At 43.7% G+C, this 21,558-nt stretch overlaps 1 protein-coding gene across 2 annotated transcripts in view; it reads right to left on the minus strand.

The window, feature by feature from the left end:
* The window catches only part of zfhx3b (zinc finger homeobox 3b), a 178,505-nt gene that overhangs the window by 111,172 nt on the left and 45,775 nt on the right, over positions 1-21,558 (minus strand). For both annotated transcript variants that reach the window (XM_088938737.1, XM_088938736.1), the window contains exon 2: positions 312-3,411. In XM_088938737.1, coding sequence (XP_088794863.1) covers positions 312-3,375 — 3,064 coding nt within the window. In that variant the 5' untranslated portion in view covers positions 3,376-3,411. The remainder of the gene's footprint in view (positions 1-311; positions 3,412-21,558) is intronic.

Consider the following 21,558-nt stretch of genomic DNA (forward strand, 5'->3'; position numbering starts at 1 on the left):
TTGTTAGCACTGCAACATTCTTTGAAAAACAGCCGATGTGTTTTTACAAAGAGCCAACCCAGGTTTGTCTTATAAAATGTTTCAGTCTAGACTACATATATTTGAATACTGAACCTATGGATTTTGCAAAGAAATAACCTACTGTACATTTAGCAATCTGGGCAATCCCACCCATGATAAACCTGCTCTTTAACATTTTTAGGTTCTCACGATAAGGCGTTTATTGGAGCGGCAAAAAGCAGGGGCCAATTTAGAGCACGGCAAGGAAGTGGGACTGTTCAGATTCCCGTTGTTCGATATAGTGATCTCACCAAGTGCAGGTGCCAGGGCGGCCATGTTGGGGTCAAGCTGGAAGCCGCCCAGCAGGAACTGGGCATCGGCCCCTGTGGTGTCCATCTTGAGGCCTGGGGGTAGACTCATGTTCTGCGTCAGGTAGTACTGGTAGAGCTCGGCTTCAGAGGGCGAGGGCAGGCCTCCCAGGCCCAAGCGGCCGTGCTGCATCTGGGTCATGTTCTGCTGAAGCAGCATCATGTTATGCATGTGCTTCTCGCTGGTCATGTGGATGCGCAGGTTGCGTGCCACGTTGGTTTCATAATCGCACACCTCGCAGCGCCACGTGGGCTTGCTTTTTGGCTTGGTGGGGGAAGGGGCCCCGCAGGCTCCGCTCACATGGGCAGTGGACTGGGCAGGGTGGTGGTGGTGGGCAGGGTGATGGGCGGTAGCCTGTGTTGCCGAGGGCACGCCCACCACTCCGCCCGGGGCGTGTCCGAACACCTGTTCCCCTGCAGAGGCCATGGAGCCCCCGTTCTGCAGGTTCTGCATGTTGTTGAGGTGCTTGTCAGACTGCATGTGGATGCTGAGGTTGCCCTTCGTGGTGGTGGAGTAGTTGCAGACCTCACAGCGGAAAGGCTTGTAGCCACAGGTATAACTCTCTCCCCGGGCCAGGCGAGGGTGACTCTGCCCAGTGCTGCAGTAGACACAGGAGCCTCCTGGGTCCGGGTGCTTCTCCTTCATATGAGCCTCAAGTGTCTGCTGGTACTTGTAGTGCCAGTTGCACTTGGGACACTTGAGAGTCTTGCACGAGTTGCGGGAGTGCATCATGGTCATGTGGCCACCCAGGGAGCGTGAGGATCCCAGCACGGTGTCGCACTTGGGGCACTCCACCCCACTGCCTCCGCCACCTCCAGCCGCGGCATTCTGAGGGCACTCGCCGGCCCCCGACAGCTCGCAGGTCGCTCCCGGGTGGGGGTGTGTGTGGCTGTGGGAGTGGGGCGAGGGGTGGAGGTGGTGATGGTGGTGATGGTGGTGAAGGTGGTGATGGTGCAGGAGAGCCCCACTGTCTTCTTCTCCCTCAGCTGGGCTTTCATTTGGTTCAGGAGCTGTGGCACTATCTCGATTGGCACTTTCATCTGTGGCGGCACTGGAGGCGAGAGGGGCCGAGGTGGCAGCAGGAGGGCATGCCGCCCCATCATCCTCACCCCCTCTACCTGCTGCTGCCGCCACCCCCGCAGGGAGAGCGGGCCCCTGGCAGTTAAAGCTCAAAGGGAGCTCTGAGGTCCTCCCCCCACCATCTACAGCCGCCCCCCCTTCAAACACCCTGACAGAGGAAGAGGAAGTTGAGTTGGGGGCTTTGCTGTTGTGCGTGGGGCTGGCCACAGAGGGGCAGGCGGAAGGCTGGAGAGCGCTACTAGGCATTAATAAAGGAGATTTGGAAATGCTTTGGTTTGAGACAGCCAGTTCCCCCCCTTCTCCACCGCTGCTGCTACTACTGCCGCAGGCCACCGCAGTGCCCTCTTCCTCATCATCCTCTTCCTCTAATAACAGTTCCTCCTCTTCCTCCGAGCCCATTTCCTCGCTCGGCAAGAGTATTTCGCCCTCCCCTACCTCCCTCTCCTCATCCTCCCCCCTTCGTATTCCCTCTTTCCCAGCAGGCCCCTCTGCTCTCCCTCGCTGCTCGGGCGGGGAGCTGGAGTCTTTGGCAGGGCCTGGGGCTGAGGTAAGCAAGGGCGGCTTGGGGCTGCCAAGCCCTCCCAGTGTTAGTATGGGACCTAATGGGGCTTGCTGGGGGCCCACATTGGAGTCTTTGTTAAGGAGGGCTTCACTACCTCCACCACTACTCCCTGCCTCTAAGTGGACCCCACTAAATGTGCCATAGAAGTTCTGCCCAGAGCTAAGGGGCACCAGGGAAGGAGGTGCAGGGGAGCTCTTGTTTTTTGGTTCCAGGAAGCTGATAAGGGGTTCCTTGTCCTTTCCAATGCCCTGGATTATAGCAGAGGCGTGTTTATGCCCCAGAAGCCGGCGCTCATCCTCGCTCAGGGTCATGCGATGGTCGTGCACAGCATGAGTGGCAAAAGAGCGCACATAGCCGAAGGACAACTTGCAGAGGAAACACATGAGGATGGGCTTGCCTTTGCCATAGAGGGCCAGCCCATCGAATTTGGAGAAATCCACGTTGTTGGGAACATCTTTGGATACGCAGGACTTCTTGGCAGACCCGTCGCTGTTTAAGTAATCCTTGTTGCTTTTGTGCCGCACATCGAAGACGCGGAAACTGTGCAGGACAGGACTCAGGCCTGCCAGGGTTGAGGTATTGGGGAAGCCTTGGTCTGAGGAGCCGAACCACTTTCCGAAAGACGAGGCTATGTGGAACGTGTTGATGATCTGAGGGTAGACCGAGGAAGAGGTCCCGGCAGATTCGCCCGGCTTCCCCGTGCTGGGGAGAGAGTTTGTGGGGAGCAGGCCGGGTGCCACCCCCCCACCACTTTGGATCAGCTGGCTGAGGCTCTCTACGATGTAGGCTGAGCCATCGGGCTGGTAGACAATCTCTCCAGCCAGGTTCTCCACATCACTGCTGTCCTCCTCCTCTTCCTCCTCTCCTTCCTCACTCCCGCTCTCTGTCGCCCCTCTCCGTCGTGCCTGTTGGCGCAGGAGAGTTGGCATCCCTCCTCCCGGAGCCATGGGTACTCCTTGGAAGGGCTGCAGACTTGGGAAACAGCCATCGATTTCCATTTCTTCTTCCAAGTCCTCCAAGTCTTCATCGTCTTCCTCTCCGCAGCTACCCACTTCCTCCTCCTGCTCCTCAATGCCCTCTCGCCTCGACTGGTGTTGCCCTGCCGCAGAGCTCTCGTTGGGGGCTGGGGGCGCAGGCCTCTGCTGCTCTCTCACACCCTCACGGGGAACATTAGGAGCCTGGAGCTGGGAAGGATAGGGCGCCGAGAGCGATAGGGGCTCCAAGGAATGGGTCTGGTTGCTGGGAGGGACCTGTACGTTAGAGTGATCGTTCCAGGGCTGCGGAGGGTGCTGCTGTTGCTGGGAGGAGGAGGTGGCGAGCCCATCGTCTGTCCCAGAAACCGCGGGAGACTCACAGCTTTCCATGCTGATGCCTACATGAGGCGTTCATCGCATCCAGGCCTGAGAAGCAGAAAAAAAGAGACGGGGGAAGTCATATAACTTGGATGCCGACTGATTTCCATTTTTTCCAGATTTTTATATGTTTAAGGAAGAAACCAAAAGATGTAGCAGTGCACAAAAAATGTAAAGTTGCATGTCAGGTGTTTTGTAAAATAGAGAAAACAAGTTTCCAATGGATCATTTTGACATTTGGGAGCTCCATAATGATCTACACTGAAATCAAATAACAGGGACACTCTGATAAATGGACCATCTATGTATAGGAGCCATAGAACATTCCTTAATGTATACTATATTGAGTGTGAGATAAACGTGTGAGATCTAATTGGAAAAATGACAGAGTGCTCATTATGTTTGATTGGGTGCTTAAGAACAGAGCCTCAGACAACCACTAATAAGCCACCTAAGATTCATCTTCCAGCAATATCAACAACTGCAATCCTTCATCTTCACCTACCAAACAACACTCCTGACTTAAATATTGCTTCACTCTTAATTTTTCCAATTTTAATGAAGCACTGAACAAAAAATCAAAAAGATCCAAAAATATAACTAAAGATCCAAACTTATTACTCAAGAAGATGCTAAGAAACCATGAAACAGTGACTATAGGTAGCAGTAATTTCTGTGATTTAACAATAGTTAGTGCAGGTACAAATGCTGCATTACTTTGAATGAAATTCCCCGTTTAAGCCTCTGTATAGCACAGTGCTATTTTGACAATGTTATATTAAAAGCTTTTTACTTTTTGATGGTCTTTGATAAAAATTAAAACAAAACTTGGAAATAATAATGCTTTGAGTACAGTATGTAAAAATCCTAACCTATGCTCCTTTGCCTTATAATATTTTCAATTAAACCTTAAAAAATTGTATGTATACACAACAGTACAGAAGGCAAGGTCTCTTAAAAGGCAATAAACTTGCTATCCCAAAAACACAGATAAGCTGACTCTTTAGTACCAGCTGTGTTCCAACCTTACTGTCAATAAACAGCTCTGTTAAATGTGATTTGAACACCCCTGTGCACCCCCAGTTTAAAATAATAAACGTGGCCCTGTGTTCAGGTTAGCAGTGCCCCGAGCTTCAAAAAGGCAAAGCACAGGCAGGAATTTAAAACAACAAGGAGATAAAATGATAGCAAGAGATACTGCTGAGCTAATAATTTTATTAAAGGGATGCAGGCAACATTGATTAAGGGGGGTGACCGGACTGAAACCAATAACTCTCGTCTGGCCTTTAACCTTGAATGCTGAATATTACATGAGCAAAGTTTCCCGGCACAGCACTGCGTTCTGTCCCAGCTGATTAGCACATTCTCTGCCTCCACTTGATTTATTTACTTATTTACTTAGGGATGCAAATTTCAGGCGTGTGCAGACACTATTTCTTTTTTTCCTGCATAAATGGATACGGTCGAAGAAGAAGGATTGACAGTGTCTCGTTATCCAAGAATCCTGTTGAAAACAAGGCAGCTCCCTCCAGCCTCTGGAACCAAATTAATCCTTTTTTATTTTTTTACGATCTTCAATAGTTTCTCATTACATTGTCGTATTTCTGTATTCCCCATTTAACCTGAATAATCCAGCACTGGAAGTTACACTCTTACGAAATAGGCTACCTAAACATTTTTCTTGGGTAACTACCTACGCACAAAATAAATTCAAAAGTAGTCAGTTGGCAGGTGTGGACAAGGCCTTATGGAATTTTTAGTTTTTTTTTAGAAAGCATTGCCCACTGTCTTCCCAGAGCTTGTGACAAATGCCTGTCCAGGAGAATCATACTGAAAGAGAGGCCACGCTTCAGGTGACGGCCATTTTGTGTCAACACATCACATATTTGCACTCTGTCAACATTTGTGGTTTGGTCCTTTCGATATCGAATGAAATGATTTCGACATTTGTTTCACTTACATTAGCTGGGAATACAGAAAGAATGCAAAGAATGTTTAGCCACCTGTTTTACAGATTAAGCAAGGGACAGAGCAAGCACTGATACTTTAATATCTGTGAAGCACGCTTAGAGACAAAGCACTTGGTATGAATGAAACCAAGACCTATGTCCACTGCATTCAGTCTGCTGGCTGAATATTCAAAAGCGGAAAGACTGACAGATGTGCCTCATACATAAACAAGCGTCTTCTATTCACCTCTTTTGTAGGCCACTCAATTGTTTTTACCTCTCAGCTCCATAGCCTGACTTGACCTCAGCAGTGTATTTTGTAAAAATACCTTTTACCTTCACTAGGATCTAAGACTACTATCTGCACAGGTGATTAATACAAGACTTCAGTTTATATTATTACAATTAAAGGACAAGGAAACTGCACAAGGGAGCCAACCAAGCTCAAACACAGAATGTCCTGGCTGTAGCCTACTGAGCGGGGCTGTAACTGGGCAAAGTCACAGACAGCCGGGACCTGAACCAACTAAACATTTTGTGAACTGTAATGTTTTGTTCACCAGAAAGGCCAAAGTAAAGCACAGCATCTTGACACCCTATAAAGTAACATCGTAAACTTGGCATTTCTCTCTTCAACTTCATTCGCGTGCCATAAAGACACAAGAAATTGAGTTATGTTTTATCATTTTAATGACATACTTCAAGACAGAGTAAAAAAAATGGTCACGGCCCCTCTTTGGTGTTGGGTAAGAAAGCAGACATGAGAGAAACCGTTTCCTTCAAATCCTCGCCGAGCCTCAACCCATCCGAAAGCTACACGAGTCAGCACGCCACGTCCTCAGTTCGCGCTAAACAAGATTACTCTTTACAAACAAATAGATCTAATTCAATAACCCATGCTGGTTATTGATGCTCAAGAGTACTGTCAGGAGTCTTCCTGCCGCCAACGGGCCTGGGAATATGGCCTAATACTGTTTGTCTGTAGTACTTATGTTAACTAAGTGACACCTGTTTAAAGTAGGAAAGCCTTTAATGTCTCCAATAAACAAATGAGATTTGCTGTGCAAGACACCTTGACGAAGAAACACGAGGAAGTACAAGCTATTTTGAGTATGAAGAAATAAGCTGTCACTGCTCTCTGCTTGCTGTGTTTATTGACTCCAATTCAAAGTAATAAATCAATGGATTTTTGTGCACAGACACTGCAAGGTCTCAGCTATTAGGGTAAGGTAGAATGCTCCAATCTCAGCTCCTCCGCATTATTACTACACAAATTAACAAGCGGTCCTAAATCTCTCTCCTCTGCGAGGTACTGCTGTCATCTTTGCACCTTCATAAACGAAAACTAAACATGCTTCATTCGGCATTCTCCGCCACAGTTCCGAAACCTTTTATTACATTATTGTTGCCAACACAGAAACTCTAATTGCAGCCCTGCAGTGATGTTTACTGTACTAGGTGATTTGAGGAAAAAACAACGGCAAGGAAGTAAAACACTAAATGAAGCCAAAACAAGCCCACACTCTCACAAAAAGATAATCCCTAAGAATAAAAGGCAGGATTCCAGAACTCTGGGAATAAACATCAATGCAGAGCCTTGCCCTAGCAGAGCACTTCCAAAAGACAAAAGAGAAAACAATTAGCCAGTCTTCTTTAAAGAAAGCTTCTCGCAGCTTTCAGCCTCAACACAGTCCACAGAATAAGCCCATGGGGATACCCAGCTGTGGCCAAGCACTGGTCTCACTTTCCCATCAGCGCGGCTCTCAGGAACTGCCTAATCTATTTGGACAGGTGGCTTCTGTCTACCTGCAAAAGGTTCTAGCTTTCTCCACCTGCCCATCTCTCTGTTGTAGGAGTTCCCATTCTGCAAGAACATGATCATGATATTATCCCGCCAAACATTTTTAACATGTCTGTAACAGAACTGGGGACAAACAGGAAAACTGGGTTTGGTTCTGTGATTACTTTGACAAAGCAGCCAAACAGAGATGGAAATATTCCTGCAACACAATACGAATTTATTGCACTGATGGAAAGCAATGGACGTACTGTAAGACAATATAAAGAACGGTGTCTGTCAGAGGGATTCTGCTATTATTTTAACCAAAGGGCTAAAGAGGAGTTTGTTGGTATTTATATGGTGACTTACTTTAACCAGGATTTACCAGTGGGTCATGAAGTAAATGAAAACAGAGGTTGCTTTTATAAGAACCCAGCTCATTATAAGCATCCAGAATAACCTGCCTTAGGGCAAGGGCATGATCCCTGAGGACAGAAGATATATGAATTCTCGTGGGGAATTAACTCCCAGCCCAGATCCAGCTGAGCACCTCCCGGAGTGCTCCTCTCCCCCTCTCTCCCTCCTGATTCAGGAGAATCAGAACACAGCACAAAGCTTTCACTGGGAGGCACCTCCATCCCCCACTTCACAAGCTGGGACATTTCTTTACCTTTTAAGATTCAGCCATCCTGCATCCTGGTCACTGAAGGGTTAGTACGCTTATTGAAAAATCAATGGCATAAATGCTTAGCAAGTTACAGGAAAATGTGGGAAGGAAGGGTTCCTATTGATAAAGCAGAAGGCCTTTGATGTTGCACAGGGGACATGTTTATTGATAGAAAAACCATTGTACTCCTCAGGCTAAGCAAAAGGGCTTGCCTGCAAAGCTCTCCCAATTAATTGTGTGTATATAATAAATGCAGACACACGTATACACAAATTTCTGTACTTCACAATCACTTTCAACAGGATCCATTAAATCAACTTTTATTACTTTTTTAAATTAAAAAACGGGCACCAAATCATAAAAGATCAACCCAAGTGAATCTACTGCAGATACAGATTAACAACGTGGCTACACAGCGTTCTCAGCACAACAGCCTTGGCTCAGACCGCAGGCCACAGACTAGCCTCTGCCCTCCTCACAGGACCCGAGATAAGGACCAAGCTATTCCGCCTTCCCCCTATTTTTAATATTCCCCCCCTGGTCTTGTAGTGTACAGTCACACTACAAGACCACCGCGCCCGCCGAGATAACAAGACAGCTACACAAGGTGTCTTTCGAAAAACAACGTTTGGGAACAGGATAAAAAGTAGGGGGAAAAAAACCTGCGTGAAGACCAAAAAAAAAAAAAGATGTCTTTTCTAAAATCATTTTGCACTGTCAAGCAATCACAGACCATGTAATCGATCCTTTGTCATAATTCCAAAGAAATTAATGGCCTCCCTCCGCAGATCCGAAGCCGCACACCAACTGCTTGTAAAAATCTGATGATAGCAGTTGATAATAATGTGGACAATGGCAACCAAAGCAGCAAAGGCCACTGCAATCTCAGGCGTGCTTTTTCTCCTCCTAACTGCTTAATACAACCGGGGCCGCACAGCTCCAGCTCCTACTTCAGGAGGCAAAAAGTCAACTCAGGTCGATGGCACTCAGTCTGTAAACACGGCTTCCCGTAAAATCAATGATCTTCAGTTCTAGCTATCAGTCTGCTGAACAGAAATAGCTGTGGCTTTGACGGGACTGGAAGTTGGGGCCGATAGGGAGAGGGGGGGTGGGGGGCTTGAAGCTGGAGCTCACTGTTGTGTGGCTGCTGGCACATCAGGACTGCGATACCTCAGGAATGAGGGGCACAGAGCAGTTCTCCCACTGCCACTACAGCTTCACCAGCAGCAACAGTGGCTCTCGGCCTCCAGACCAAAGAAGCCTATCCCTTAGAATATGATACTGAAAATAATATGTTACCATATGTGTTCTGAGAGACATTAAAAACACAACAAATTTAAGTTATTAAGGTGAGGTGTTGTTTTTAATGTTTCTAGGTGCATGTGTGTGAATGCTTGTATGTAGTTTTCAAGGTGTACAGCCTTTTTTGGGTGCAGAACTATTTCAAAAAAAGGAATTCCAAATGTGTTTTTCTAGCAAATACACGAGAACAAAACAGCATTGTCACTTTAAAAGGGACATTAGTCAATGCACCGTGTCAGACAGTCATGGTCATCCCTATCAGATCACAGGTGTGGTGATTCACCAATCCACACCGACAGCAGCTTCTGAGGGGACCAATCAGATCAAAACCACACTGTGACCTGGGCAGTGTCAGCTCAGGGGGCTCACAGCTGGACCAATCACAGCGCAGCCAGGTTCAAAGTCAGCACAGCTGAGTGAAGCAGGGCGGCAGACTGTCTCCACACTTTCAGAGCGTGTGATAGAAACAGTACTGTGGTGTAATTAGAAATTGTTAATTAGCTCCGGGTTAATTACATAGTTCTTGGGAAAGCTGGTAAAAAAAGAAAGCTGGTGGGGTGGTGAAGCAAGGCAAGGCAGAGAGCACATAGCAGGAATCTCGAAGCCTCTCGCCAATTAGCAGCCAGTGTGTGGGGCAACAGAGACAGACAGGGAGTGCACATTAGAGGAGGTTCACGTTATCGTGCTACAGCTAGCACTCAACAAAAGACACAGCTAGGCTAAAGACGCGTTCGGAGGGCACTCTGTTTGTTTTTAAAAAACAGTTTATTGGTTTAAGGACCTTATTGGTTTAAGGTTCTGTTTTTTTTTCTGTGTTTAAACCCTAAACTGTTAAGGGCACCAGCCAAAAATACTGTAATACTGGCAATATGTAAAGTTTCTGGAAAGTGTCAAGTAAAACAAAAAAAAAAGACCATTTTAATAACTCTAACAAAAATAACCTCTTATTAAAGTAGCCGCCAGCAATTTTTTTATATAATCCTTCATAGAAACACAAAGTGTATTATTTCCCAGCGCTGTCCCCAGTGATTCGTTTAGATAAAAGCTTTGTGTTCTATAAATGCATAAATTATCCCAGGGATAAAGGTATTGATGTATAATCAGAGATAGGCAATCACACTCATACCGCAAACCCTACATTCGCCCCCGGGCAACCTGGCGTATACACCAAGCTCTGCGCACGCCAGAGCACAGCAGGGGTGGGAGTATGGTGTGTTTGTGAGGGTGTGTGAGTATCTGTGTGTAGATCCGTGTGCTTGAAATTAAGCCAGCCAGTTCCACTTTTCTTTCCTTGCGCCAAGGCCCTTGTTGCAGTGATAACTCGGCTGCCTGTGATCTGCACAAGTCTGTTCCTGTTAATCCTGTTTCGAACTGATTAGGCTGATTACCAGGAGGGCCCTGCCATCCGCGAGCCTCACCTGAGAACACAGCCCAGGAATCAATGGTGGAGCTGGACGGCCCCCAGGAAATTACCAATGGAAAGCCATTTACCTTGACCAGAGAGGAGCAGACTTAGCACAGGTCTGAAGGCTTGACATCAGGCCACTGATTCATTTCTAAAGCTGTTCTAACAAAGAACTGGACTCCCAACTCCAACTATATGGTCATGCTTTTCAGTTGGAAGACACAGTGGCATCCTGGTGTTTGAAAACAACAGCATGGCTCGTTTTCATTTTTTATTTTGGCGGATTCTTTCATCCCACGCAGCTTAACATTTGCACTCGTTTATATTAACAATTAACAATTGGGTTGCAGTACTTTTCTTAAAGAGTCCAGAACCCTAACCACTGCTTCATACTGCTGCCCCATGGACTGTGCTGATACTGCATGGAAAATGTTGTAGCTCAACCATAAGATATTCAGCAGTTTGAATGAAATGGGGAAAAGACATACACTGACCTTCACCCTTGTTTATGTTGTTTGGCTTGTGTTCAGGATGTGTGAAACGCAGACACAGTGGATTGCCTCTGTGGCAGTAGCCTTTTTTGTAAGAAAGGTGGGAAATAAAACAGAAGACACAAAATGTCCACAGACGTTCAGGCTCTTTACTTACAGACACAAAGGTGTCAAATCATGATTTTTTTTTCTTATCTGGGTACCGGCTTTTTTAAAGGTAACCCTGTATAATGTATACAAGCTGAAACAAATACACGCACGCAAAATTATCTACTTCATTTTGTCTTTCAAACAGAAGGTCATTGGTAAGTGTGAGACATGCAGATCAAAGTCAGCCAGACACCACGCTTTCGTTTTTGCTAATTATTAAATCTCAGCTATTTATATCTCAGGGAAGCAGGCCTTTTTTTTGTAGCAAAGCTGGAAGTGAAATCTGCTAACTACAGGAGTTTTTGCTTGTTTAGCTTTTTTGTTTTCCATCATTTTTTTTTCAACTTAGCAACAGGAGAAGAAAAAACTAGAGTTTAAACCACAAGCAGTACTTTTTTGGGGTATTATGAGTTTTTCTTTATAAATGATCAGTAGCCATATGAACTGGTAAACAGAACAGCTTTCCAACAAGGAACATGAACAGTACTAGCAATATAACCTGTCCCTTAGCCTTTAAGCATTACTTAAGAGCCATCCTTCTTTCAAATTTGCTCTTTCTCCACGTTTCGAGACTGCCTTTGAAGAAGCAAGGGCTAACCTCAAGTTATTTCATAATCTCTGCAATGTGAAGCTGGAATGTCTTGAAGAAAAGCCAATAAAAAAATACCAATAACGCCTTATCGAAAATGAGCCCCATCTCTTAAAAGAGTTTAATGCCACAAATCCAGTGTGTGTGCTGTTGCTCCAGGCTGTCAATTCATCACTAATCTGCCGATATCGCCGACACTTGCAGGTGCACCGCTCACAGCTTTGGAAAGGGCTGCCAGCTCGCCTACATCCGCTCCAGCATGCGAGTGGTTAAGGCAAGCCCACCACAAACAGAGTTGTTAAGGTGATCAATATCATTGAAATATTAAACCTTAAGAAGCCGCATTATTGATTGGGAGGCCGATGATAAAACTGTTTATTATGATAATCGCTGGGCTCTGTGTAAATGTTTCCAGGAGGACTCGTCCTGGAGCGGTGACAATGGGCCTCCCTGCCCTGCCCCGGTCTCCTCTGGCTGTGTGAGCCGGGAGGGGGGGTTGGGGGTGGGGAGCGGGCGGTCAGGAGGAGGCCAGGACAGAGCAGACCAGACGCTTACTGTACATCTAAGAACACTAGCATTAAATCTGCAAAACGGAATTTACCAATGTTTGTCAATGTCAAGAAGAACAGAGACTATACTCTACCGCCCCATGCCTTGTCAGTCTAAATTTGTGGATATGGAGCCTTGATATGCCCCTTTCTCTGCTCTCTGACCCTGGCGTGCAGCATCCTAACAATGAAACTTGACAGCACTTGAACCGTTTAAATTAACCAGTAACGTCATTTTCTAAAAACAAGGCCTCTGCTCTTTCTGTTCAAAAACAAGCCGTATAAAACAGAAGTTCAGCTGGGACTATTAGGATGTTACAGTGGGAAAGTTAGAGGTGTAACACTCAATACAACCCCCCCCCCACCCAGTACTGGGCTCTGCCTCCTCCCTAATTCACTCCTGCAGAGCTGGGACTGACAGAAGGAAAGGCAAGGGGATAATGTCCCTTTAATCCAGGGTCTTTTTAAGTAATCTGAAAAACAAATACCTCAGTAATGACCAAACACTGCACCTGGTAAAACAGCACAGAGCACGCTCAGGCACCTGGAATTAGCTAAGTATCCCTGCAATTGCATTCTTAAAGGGACAGACACCCTTGCGAAAGCCACATGCAAGGGCTAGGAACCTTGTGGTGACTTGCAGCACATGATAACCAAGAGCAGTTAAACTAGTGGTTAGGGTCAACCTGAAGCAGAGACAACGCTGTAGAGAACGTGGCAGGAGAGAGGTACATTTACTGTGGCTAAACTAAAGACCAGTGGGTTGACAGGGGAAATTCCAGGACTCTGAGTGATCTAATTTTTAGAGGAAAAAAAAGGCACAAGGTCTATGAGATACTGATGGAGTTAGAAATTGGACAAAAAGTTCCTTCCAGCTATAAGAGCAGAGAGGAGGCGATGCAGGGTCTTGTGTAGCTTGGCTAAAAGGTACGGAAGATTTATGTAGCAATTGAGAGTGGAAGATAGTGACAGAAGCAAATGTTGAAGGCTAAGGAAGACAGAATGACATGACAGTTTCAATACGTGTGTAACCAGCTGCTGCTGGTTAAACTGGGGCTGGAAAGTCAACCGTTCATAAGCTGCTAGAACTGTCCTCCACCATGCAAAAACATTCATACAGAGGATTAGAAAAGTCCCAAGTGAAGCCATTCTATAGAAAAGATTTATTTTAAAAAAAAAAGAAAAGGAAAGGAATAAAGAAAGAAGCCAATAGTGTCCAAGCCTCTAATTCTAGGCTGGGATATCCTGGATAAATAATTAGAGAACAGCTTTGAAGGCCTGCGGTGCCTCTCCATTCACTTTCCACTACACATTTGCTAAAGTCATTAATGACAAAGATTTAAAAGGGAAAAAGCGAAAATCTTTCTGGTACACAAATACTTCTTTTATGAGCCCTGGCTTGCATTCCTCCTTGCCCAGTTAGAACCCTCACCCTGGCAGAGAGCTCCGCTCACTTGAAACAACACAACCTCAGGGGAGAGCTGCTTTTTTTCATTTTGGGGAAAAAAAAGTTGCTCCTTTTATATAATTATGATACCTTAATAAAATAAAGGAATAATGTGCACAGCAAAAAGGAAACAAATGCTGAGTGGTGTACTCCAGAAAGTCCAGACGTAACAAAAGCTTTATACATCCCTATTTTGCTGTATTGCCTTTTTTAGAGGAATAACTCAAAACTCGGGAGTTTGCAGAACTGCCAAGAAGAATTAAAAGGGATCCTGCTCATGATGTAAACCCTTAATATGGTGCTATTCTTAAAGAACACTAGAGCAGATATCCAATTAGCTAACCAAGCTCACATTTACTTTTAGGCTGTTTTTAAAGAATGCAACACAGCTAACTGGGCTCATTTTAAATAATAGGCTGAACACAGATGAGTAGGTAACTGATATGACGTCCGTCTTGTTTCAGCTTTATTTGGAATTAGGGAGCTAAAAACAACAGAAATTTTGTATGTTTTGTCTCCTCATCTTTAACCACTATGTCTTGTAAAACACAACCCATTTTTTTTTACAATTGTGTAAAAAAAGAGCTAGAGATCTAACCTCCCAAACCATTTAAATACCATTTTTTATTAAACATACAGCTGGAAGAGTGTTAAAATAACAAATATCAGTGGTCAAACAGCGTTTATATGTAACTAAGAAAATTAATATCCTGGTAGAAAGAACAAAACGGATACTTATAAAACAGATCCCGGAACAGCAAGTTTTTATGAAAAGCCAAGTGCAGCTGAGTGGCATATTGCTAAAGTTTATCTGTCCACAGATAAACAAAATTACTTAACATTCTTATGAAGCATAATGGTGTAATTTTCTTGCCAAACTATCTCATCATTTATCTCTAGAAAACTGACTAAATCACAAGAGGAAAACCACCAAAGTCCAGCCAAAAGAAAAACAATGCAATGCTTAGTTCAGATGGTGGATGTTTGTGAACAGCTCTAAAAAACCCAACCTTCTTTCTATGAAGTAAAGAAGATGAAGATGAAGAAATGTATCTCACAAGAACAACCTGATAAAGGCACTTAACTAGGGCTCACGTTTAATAGCAAACTACTGTGATCCACCTGATCTGGAAAAGGCTAAAGAAACCACCAAAGAGTGCAATGTTACTTGTCCGCATTACCATGACAGAAAACCAAGCTGGATTCGGAAATAAAACAATGTCAGGTGCATACCCCATGTTATTTTGATGTACTAAAAATGGGGAAAAAACAACTAACTGTCCCACTGATATGCAAATAAGTGATCACTGGAGCGGAGAGGGGGGAAAAAACAATGCACCACATAAATTCAATTCCATTAAAATACCACTGGAATAGAATTTTCTAAATTGGAAAGGATTTGCTCCGATTATTATCAATCAAGACTGAAGAAAATGATGAATAGTATTTAACTATCCAGAGTAATCAGGGTAAACCACAGTCTCTGATGAGTTTTGATCATCAATCAATGATTATCTAAATATGACATTTTGTGCGTGATCATACACGATGAATACATCTGCATCTTTGTTTAAGTGGACATCTGTGCTACCACACAGTGCATGCTTTCCGAAGAAAGACCAGTCTTGTTAGCATGCATTTCAAAACTTCAGTTTAACCAGGAAATATCACCACCAGAGAAGAAAAACAAGGAGAGACAACAAATTGCTAAATGAGTAACAACTTGGCCTCAGGGATGAATTTGAAAGAAACCTCCCTCTTCAACTGGAGAACAGAAACATCAAAAGAAGTTTCTATCCTGCACAGAGAACGTCTTTGGAAAGCACAGTTAAAACATGATGGCAGGCCGGTACCCTTTGCGTGTGGAAAATTGGAATTATGCAAAATTGGAGAACACAAGTTGTGTTCATGACAAAGTGTGATGCAATGTTTTTTCCCAAGATTCCTGAAAACCATCAATATTCACATGCAAGCAACTCACTCTTCTTAATCTGGTTAAACTACACACACAATAGAAGTACATACAGTACTAGAGATGTATAAACCGCTAGATTGATCTTTCACTTTGAGTATTTTTTTAATTCATTATAAAAAGTAGTCGTTTTTTACCTCGTACCTAGAGGAGTGCTTGAATTTATTAGAACATCCTTGTGCTGTAGTTTTCATTTATTGTCGTTATGAGATCAAACACAAGAGAAGATTGTCAAAATATGCAAATTATGGACTGTCTGATTTTTTGGACCAATTTAAGATGTTAAGCATGACGTTAATCCCAAAATAGCATGAGAAGAAAACCATAAGCATCAATGTTGGTTTGGATTACTTCTCAAATAATTGAGATACTTTGTATATGCAGTAAATACCAATACCTTCCAAAAATGAGCCGCTGAAGTCTGAAGGAAATTAATTTACAGTCCAAGCATAAAACCAAATAAACTTCAGATCTTATTGTAATAAAGTTTATACTGCTGTGTTTATCTCTTGCCATTTAAAGGCATAACAAAAATGTAGATCAATGTATCAAAAATAGACTACAATTTGCTGTTGAAAAGGGAAATATCTTTCGGGAAGGATAGTTTATTGTCACAGTGCAGCTCTTGACACATTTTAAAATCCCATAAAACACAGGGAATATGGTCTTGAATCCCAAGAAGGGCTTTTAGCCAGACAATGTGTGAAAATGACCTTACTATGTACACAACATCAGTTGTCAAACCAACTTAAAGAGCCACAGGTGTGCTCAGTAACAGGAGGTGCTGTCAAAACAAGGCAGCGATGTCCAGGTTCCTCTGCAGTTTTCCACAAAGTGCAATTGCAGTTGCAGACATAAGCACAACTTTTAAGCTTGCTGTCATTCTTCACTGAGGGGTGGGACAATGAGAGTCCTGACAGGGAAATGTACAGAGTTACTGAGGACATGAGGCTGCTGTATTATTCTCAGTAGTTAAAATGGAAATTTAAGTGCTGGATCAAAAACAAGTATATACAGTATATGGAGTGAGGGTGAGGAGGAGGGTTGGATGTTACTTGAAAATAAAGTCAAGGGGTCCACAACAACAGTGTAAGACATAGGGCACAATATGGGACAAACTGAATTTCATATTAATTTAAAATGGACTGTGGTCTCTAAACTTAAGTGTTTAACTTACAGTACATTCAGTACAAGTGACATCTAAACGAAAACAATAAAACATAAGAATGTTTACAAATGCGATGGGGCTACTTGGCTTGTTTGGTTATTCAATGGATAACTGACCCAAGGATGTCATCCAGCAGCCAGGGAATCAACTTTAACAGCTTGTCCCACACTCCCGCATGCCTTTGTGTAAAGACGTTTGCCCTGTTTTCAGATTTAAATATGCTTCCCCACAGAAATGACCTAAAGCAATAATGAAGCCACAATTTGTTTGGTTCATTTTATGGGTGCCATGTATATTTAAGTCACTGTTCATTGATTTAACAATTTATGTGAAGATTTAAGCAATCAGAAAAACAATGCCATCACTAAACGTGTTGAAAATGGATTGAGAACTGAGCCCACTATAGTATAAAACGCATCACAGATGGCATACTAAAATGCTGCCCTTGTGTGCTCCATGAAGAAACACAGGAATCCTAACCACTTCTATAAATGTGTAGCTTAGTATTAATATAAGAAAATCATGCCCTAGGTACCAAGGAAAGCTTTTTACTCATTTTGCATTAGTAAAATGGCTATTTGCATAGTGACTTTGATGCCTGTGTAACACAAAAAAACAGACACATTAGTAAGCAGCTATAAATTAATTTCCTTGTCCCCATATTTATACTAGTTTAATGTCCACTGAATCAGAAATAAATCCACCATTAAGATGTCTCTTTACAAAAAGTTTGTGGGTTTCTGGTAGAACATTTTAAAAAGTTCCAGTCGACTCTCTGCTGTTCCAAGAAATACCAGGGTGGCATACTGTCATATACTGGCCCAGTTAAAGCACTGCTTATTCTCAAACAAAAACGAAAATGCACAAAGACTCCAATTGCAATGTGATTACATTTTCTGGAACGTCTTGCCTGAGACAGGCTGATCCTTAATTCACACTATATCAGCACTGTAAGAAGCACTTTAGATGAAAAGGCTACTGCAGTTCCTGATATTCTCTGGGTTATAACCTCATATATTGTGTTGCTTCAACTTTCCCTTCTTCTTTTTGACATGAAGTAAGGCACGGGACCCGAGACATAATCCATTTCCTCTGCGTTACTGCAGAAGAGTACGGCCCTCATGCCTTGCAATTCGTACACACAGCCTTGTTAGCCAAGGCCTCAGTTTAATAAAATGACCACATGCTTTCCCTCAGCCTCAGACGCTAGGCTGCCCTGCCTCCAGACGTCAGCCTTTAACAAAGCACCTGTTATAAATAAATCACGAAGAGAGCTGTATTTGGGAAGTGAGGCATTAAGCATGACATGAGCTGTGAACGTTCAGCTCACACCAACCGCAACATCTAGCTGAACCGCTGCAGACCAGACCCCAGCCAGCCAAGCCTCAATTCTCTTATCTCCTGCCTTCCAGCACCAAATGACATGCTTCACACATCTGGCTCACAGCTGGGTGGCTGCAGAGCAAGAAGCTCAAGCAACCAGCAACAGGTCTGCTCGAGAGCTCCACAGATTCAGCCAAAGCTGAGGATGGTGAAACAACTCACACGCTTCCTGGTGTTTCAGATTTCAGATAAAAGTAGCTTACAGCCTTCAGTTCAACTACTGTCCATTTCCTTGACCCTTAATGTACAAATTCATTGGTTAAGAAATGATTTTTCATGGTACAAGAGGATTAAATAGTTAAGATACGAGTGAAATCACCACCTCTAGCCAGAGCCTAGAACGTCAGATCTTTCACTTTCCAGCACAATCTGAACAAACACCTTCAATTCATACTATCTCCTCTTCTGTGTTCATTAATTTCTGTTAGAAACCCAGCTTTAGCTCTCTAATTTCCCTTTACTGGGACCTCATGCTGAAATATTAAGCAAAGATGTTTTCAATTCTAACTTCACAAGCAGGGGTGGGTGGTAAAAGCACAGCTAAGAACCAAAGAAAATATCCCCAGTGGAATATTTAGTCATGGGCTACCTCAGAAAAGGGGGACATTTAAGATGCAGTTTGCTCTTTACTTCGTTGCTTTGTGGAAATTTGGGGTGTGGGGTGTGGGGGGGGGGGCTTTCTCCTTGGGGAGAAACACATTGGCACACATAGTGAAAGAGAGAAAAGGCTGACAGTGAGGCTATCTCAGTGGAGCAGTGCTGTAATTTACATTGCTGTGTAATTATTTGCAGGATCATGGCTCCAGACGAATGAAAGATGCATCTCTGTGGGAATTTGAGCATGGGGAGAGGCCAAGGGTACACAGGAGGCTCCTACCCTTTCAGCGAGGTTAGCAGTCAGTATCTGAGGCCAGGTTCACACACACATCCCTGCTAGGCCTCCTGCTTCGACCAGCCTCAAAGCCCAGTGAGGCAGCAGTATGGAGCACAGGCCAAGGGGACATGGCAGTGACTGACAACATCTTTAGTTACAGTCATTGGAAAATTAAAATGACATGAACCAAATTACTATAATCTTGCTTGCTATAATTTAGTCAATTATCCGGGATAAGGATTATTTTCGTTAACGTAGAGCTATTTCTGATTCTTCCACTACAGTTCTGGATAAGGTATCACTTCTTGCCTTGTGCTAGGATCTTGTGCAAGGTGGTTTCAATATACATGTGGATACTTCTGACTGCTCTGACTGACTGCTAGCTACCGTGAATTGTTTCAGTATTATACAGCAAGGTAGGTTTCCAACACAAGTACTTGAACTGGGCACCTCTGACAACAAGGCTGTCTTACAAGACCTGGGAGCTCCTTTCTCTTCTTCTAACTGTAAACAGGCTGTGACCTCATGTATGCTGAAGTGGGTGAATTCCACTAATTTGGAAGAGATACCCAAAACCCCATATAATGTAGCTCAGTCTGCTTTGTTTGAAGATCCTGCTGCTCCTTACAATGACAAGTTATTGAGATTTTTTCTACCAAAATGCTGTTGCTGTTTTGCTTGTTCTTCCTCTTGTTACATGAATGACCTGCGCTCTATGACAGCAGCAGGAGACGTCTTGAGCACTTGTAATGAAAGACAGGGATGGCTGTTTATGAACAACATGAGCAGACCTTTGGGAATGCCCTCACAATCTTTTCCATTGTAACCCCAGGAGGGGTCACAGTATTCCTACATTCCCTTTTCTCCATTATCAATAAAATGCTGAAACCAGCTACCAATCCTGCTTTTTCTCCCTCTAACATAACACATCTGTGCACTTTTTTCGAAACAAAAAACATAACATTAATAAGCAGCTGCTGGCAAACAAGTCCACTCCTGTTTTCACAGGCTTTGAGTGGTTCCTATTTTACTGTAGCTGATGGTGCCTATGTTACTAAGTTGCTAGCTAAAATGAAATTAATGCCCTGTATCACGGACTCTCCCGATGCCAACAGACCTACTCAAAGCTAGCTTTTCAGCTTTGTCCTCTTAACCTCATCAATGAGATCCATTAAATCTGGTCTTATTCCTGTAGGTTTAAAGACTGCTACTATCACACCAGTGTCAAAAAACTAGCCTGGACTCACAAGGTCTTAATAACCACCATCCTTTTACCAATTTGCCATTTCTAAAAAAATCCAGGAACAGGTGTTCAATCACAATCTCTTCTTACATCTAATGAGCTCTTTGAACCTTCCCAATCAGGGTTTAGGCAGAGACAGTACTTACACAGCCCTCTCTAAGGTAGGCAATGATTTGCTGAAGAGTTCTGACTCTGGGTCACTTAAAATTCTTCCTAATCTGGGTTTAAGTGCAACGTTTGGTAACGTCAAGCACGGCATCCTACTAGACTTTACAATATGTCTATATATCTAGGTAAAATCTAGGTATTAGCACCTGCATTTCTTGGGTTGGTGTCTACCAGAAGCCAATTTGGAAATCTTGGCCAATTTTAATCTGCTGTTATCCGACTTACTCAGGGTGTTCCACAGGGTTCTGTCCTGGGATCTTCACTGTTCCGTATTTGGATCTTACAAAACGTCAGATCTATTTCTACACTTTACAGGTGTCTTTCTCATATTAAGCAACAGAACTTTCTTAAGCTAAAGTGTAACAAGACTGGGATTATGCTCAAAGGTTCCCAATATGGTCTTCACAAAAAAAGGTAACTAGTGTTGCTGTTGGCAGTGCTTAACTCAAACCTTTGGTGGAAGTTAGAAACATTGCTCTGCATCAGAACATAACTCCTGTCCCTTACATTACACAGTCTCCCTGTGAAACTTACAGCAGTCTTTACCTTTCTCCCAAACATCTATAAGGTACTGAACGGTCTAGCTCCATGTTATTGTAAGGACCTATTGCATGAGGGTAGTTTAGCTCTTAGGCGAGATCTGCCAATTCAGGCCTTCTGACTCCGCAGAAGACCAGGCTCCACACGACGGGCGATGGAGCTTTCTTGTGCCGCACTACGTCTGTGGAACTCACAGCCCAGATCCATTACTGACTTTGCAGCTGTCAACATTTTCAAGACTTCCTTGAAGACCTCTGTTTTTCACTATAGCCTTTAATTTGGTCATACTCTTGGTTTGTACCAGGCCAGTTTGCTGTGATTATTTTTCTTTTTCACTTGTATATTCCATGTGCGCAACTGTAAAGTGCTCACACATAAAATTGCATGATTATTTTGTTTTTTCTTTGTTTTTGCAACAAAGAAGGGGCAAACTCAAAACCACACATGCTAGTACATTTATAATTATCATTTCTTGCATATTGTTTTTACACCATAACCGAGGCAGAGCCCAAATCGGTA

The sequence above is a fragment of the Atractosteus spatula genome, chromosome 21, assembly GCF_055471065.1.
Source record: "Atractosteus spatula isolate fAtrSpa1 chromosome 21, fAtrSpa1.hap1, whole genome shotgun sequence".
NCBI lineage: Eukaryota > Metazoa > Chordata > Actinopteri > Semionotiformes > Lepisosteidae > Atractosteus > Atractosteus spatula.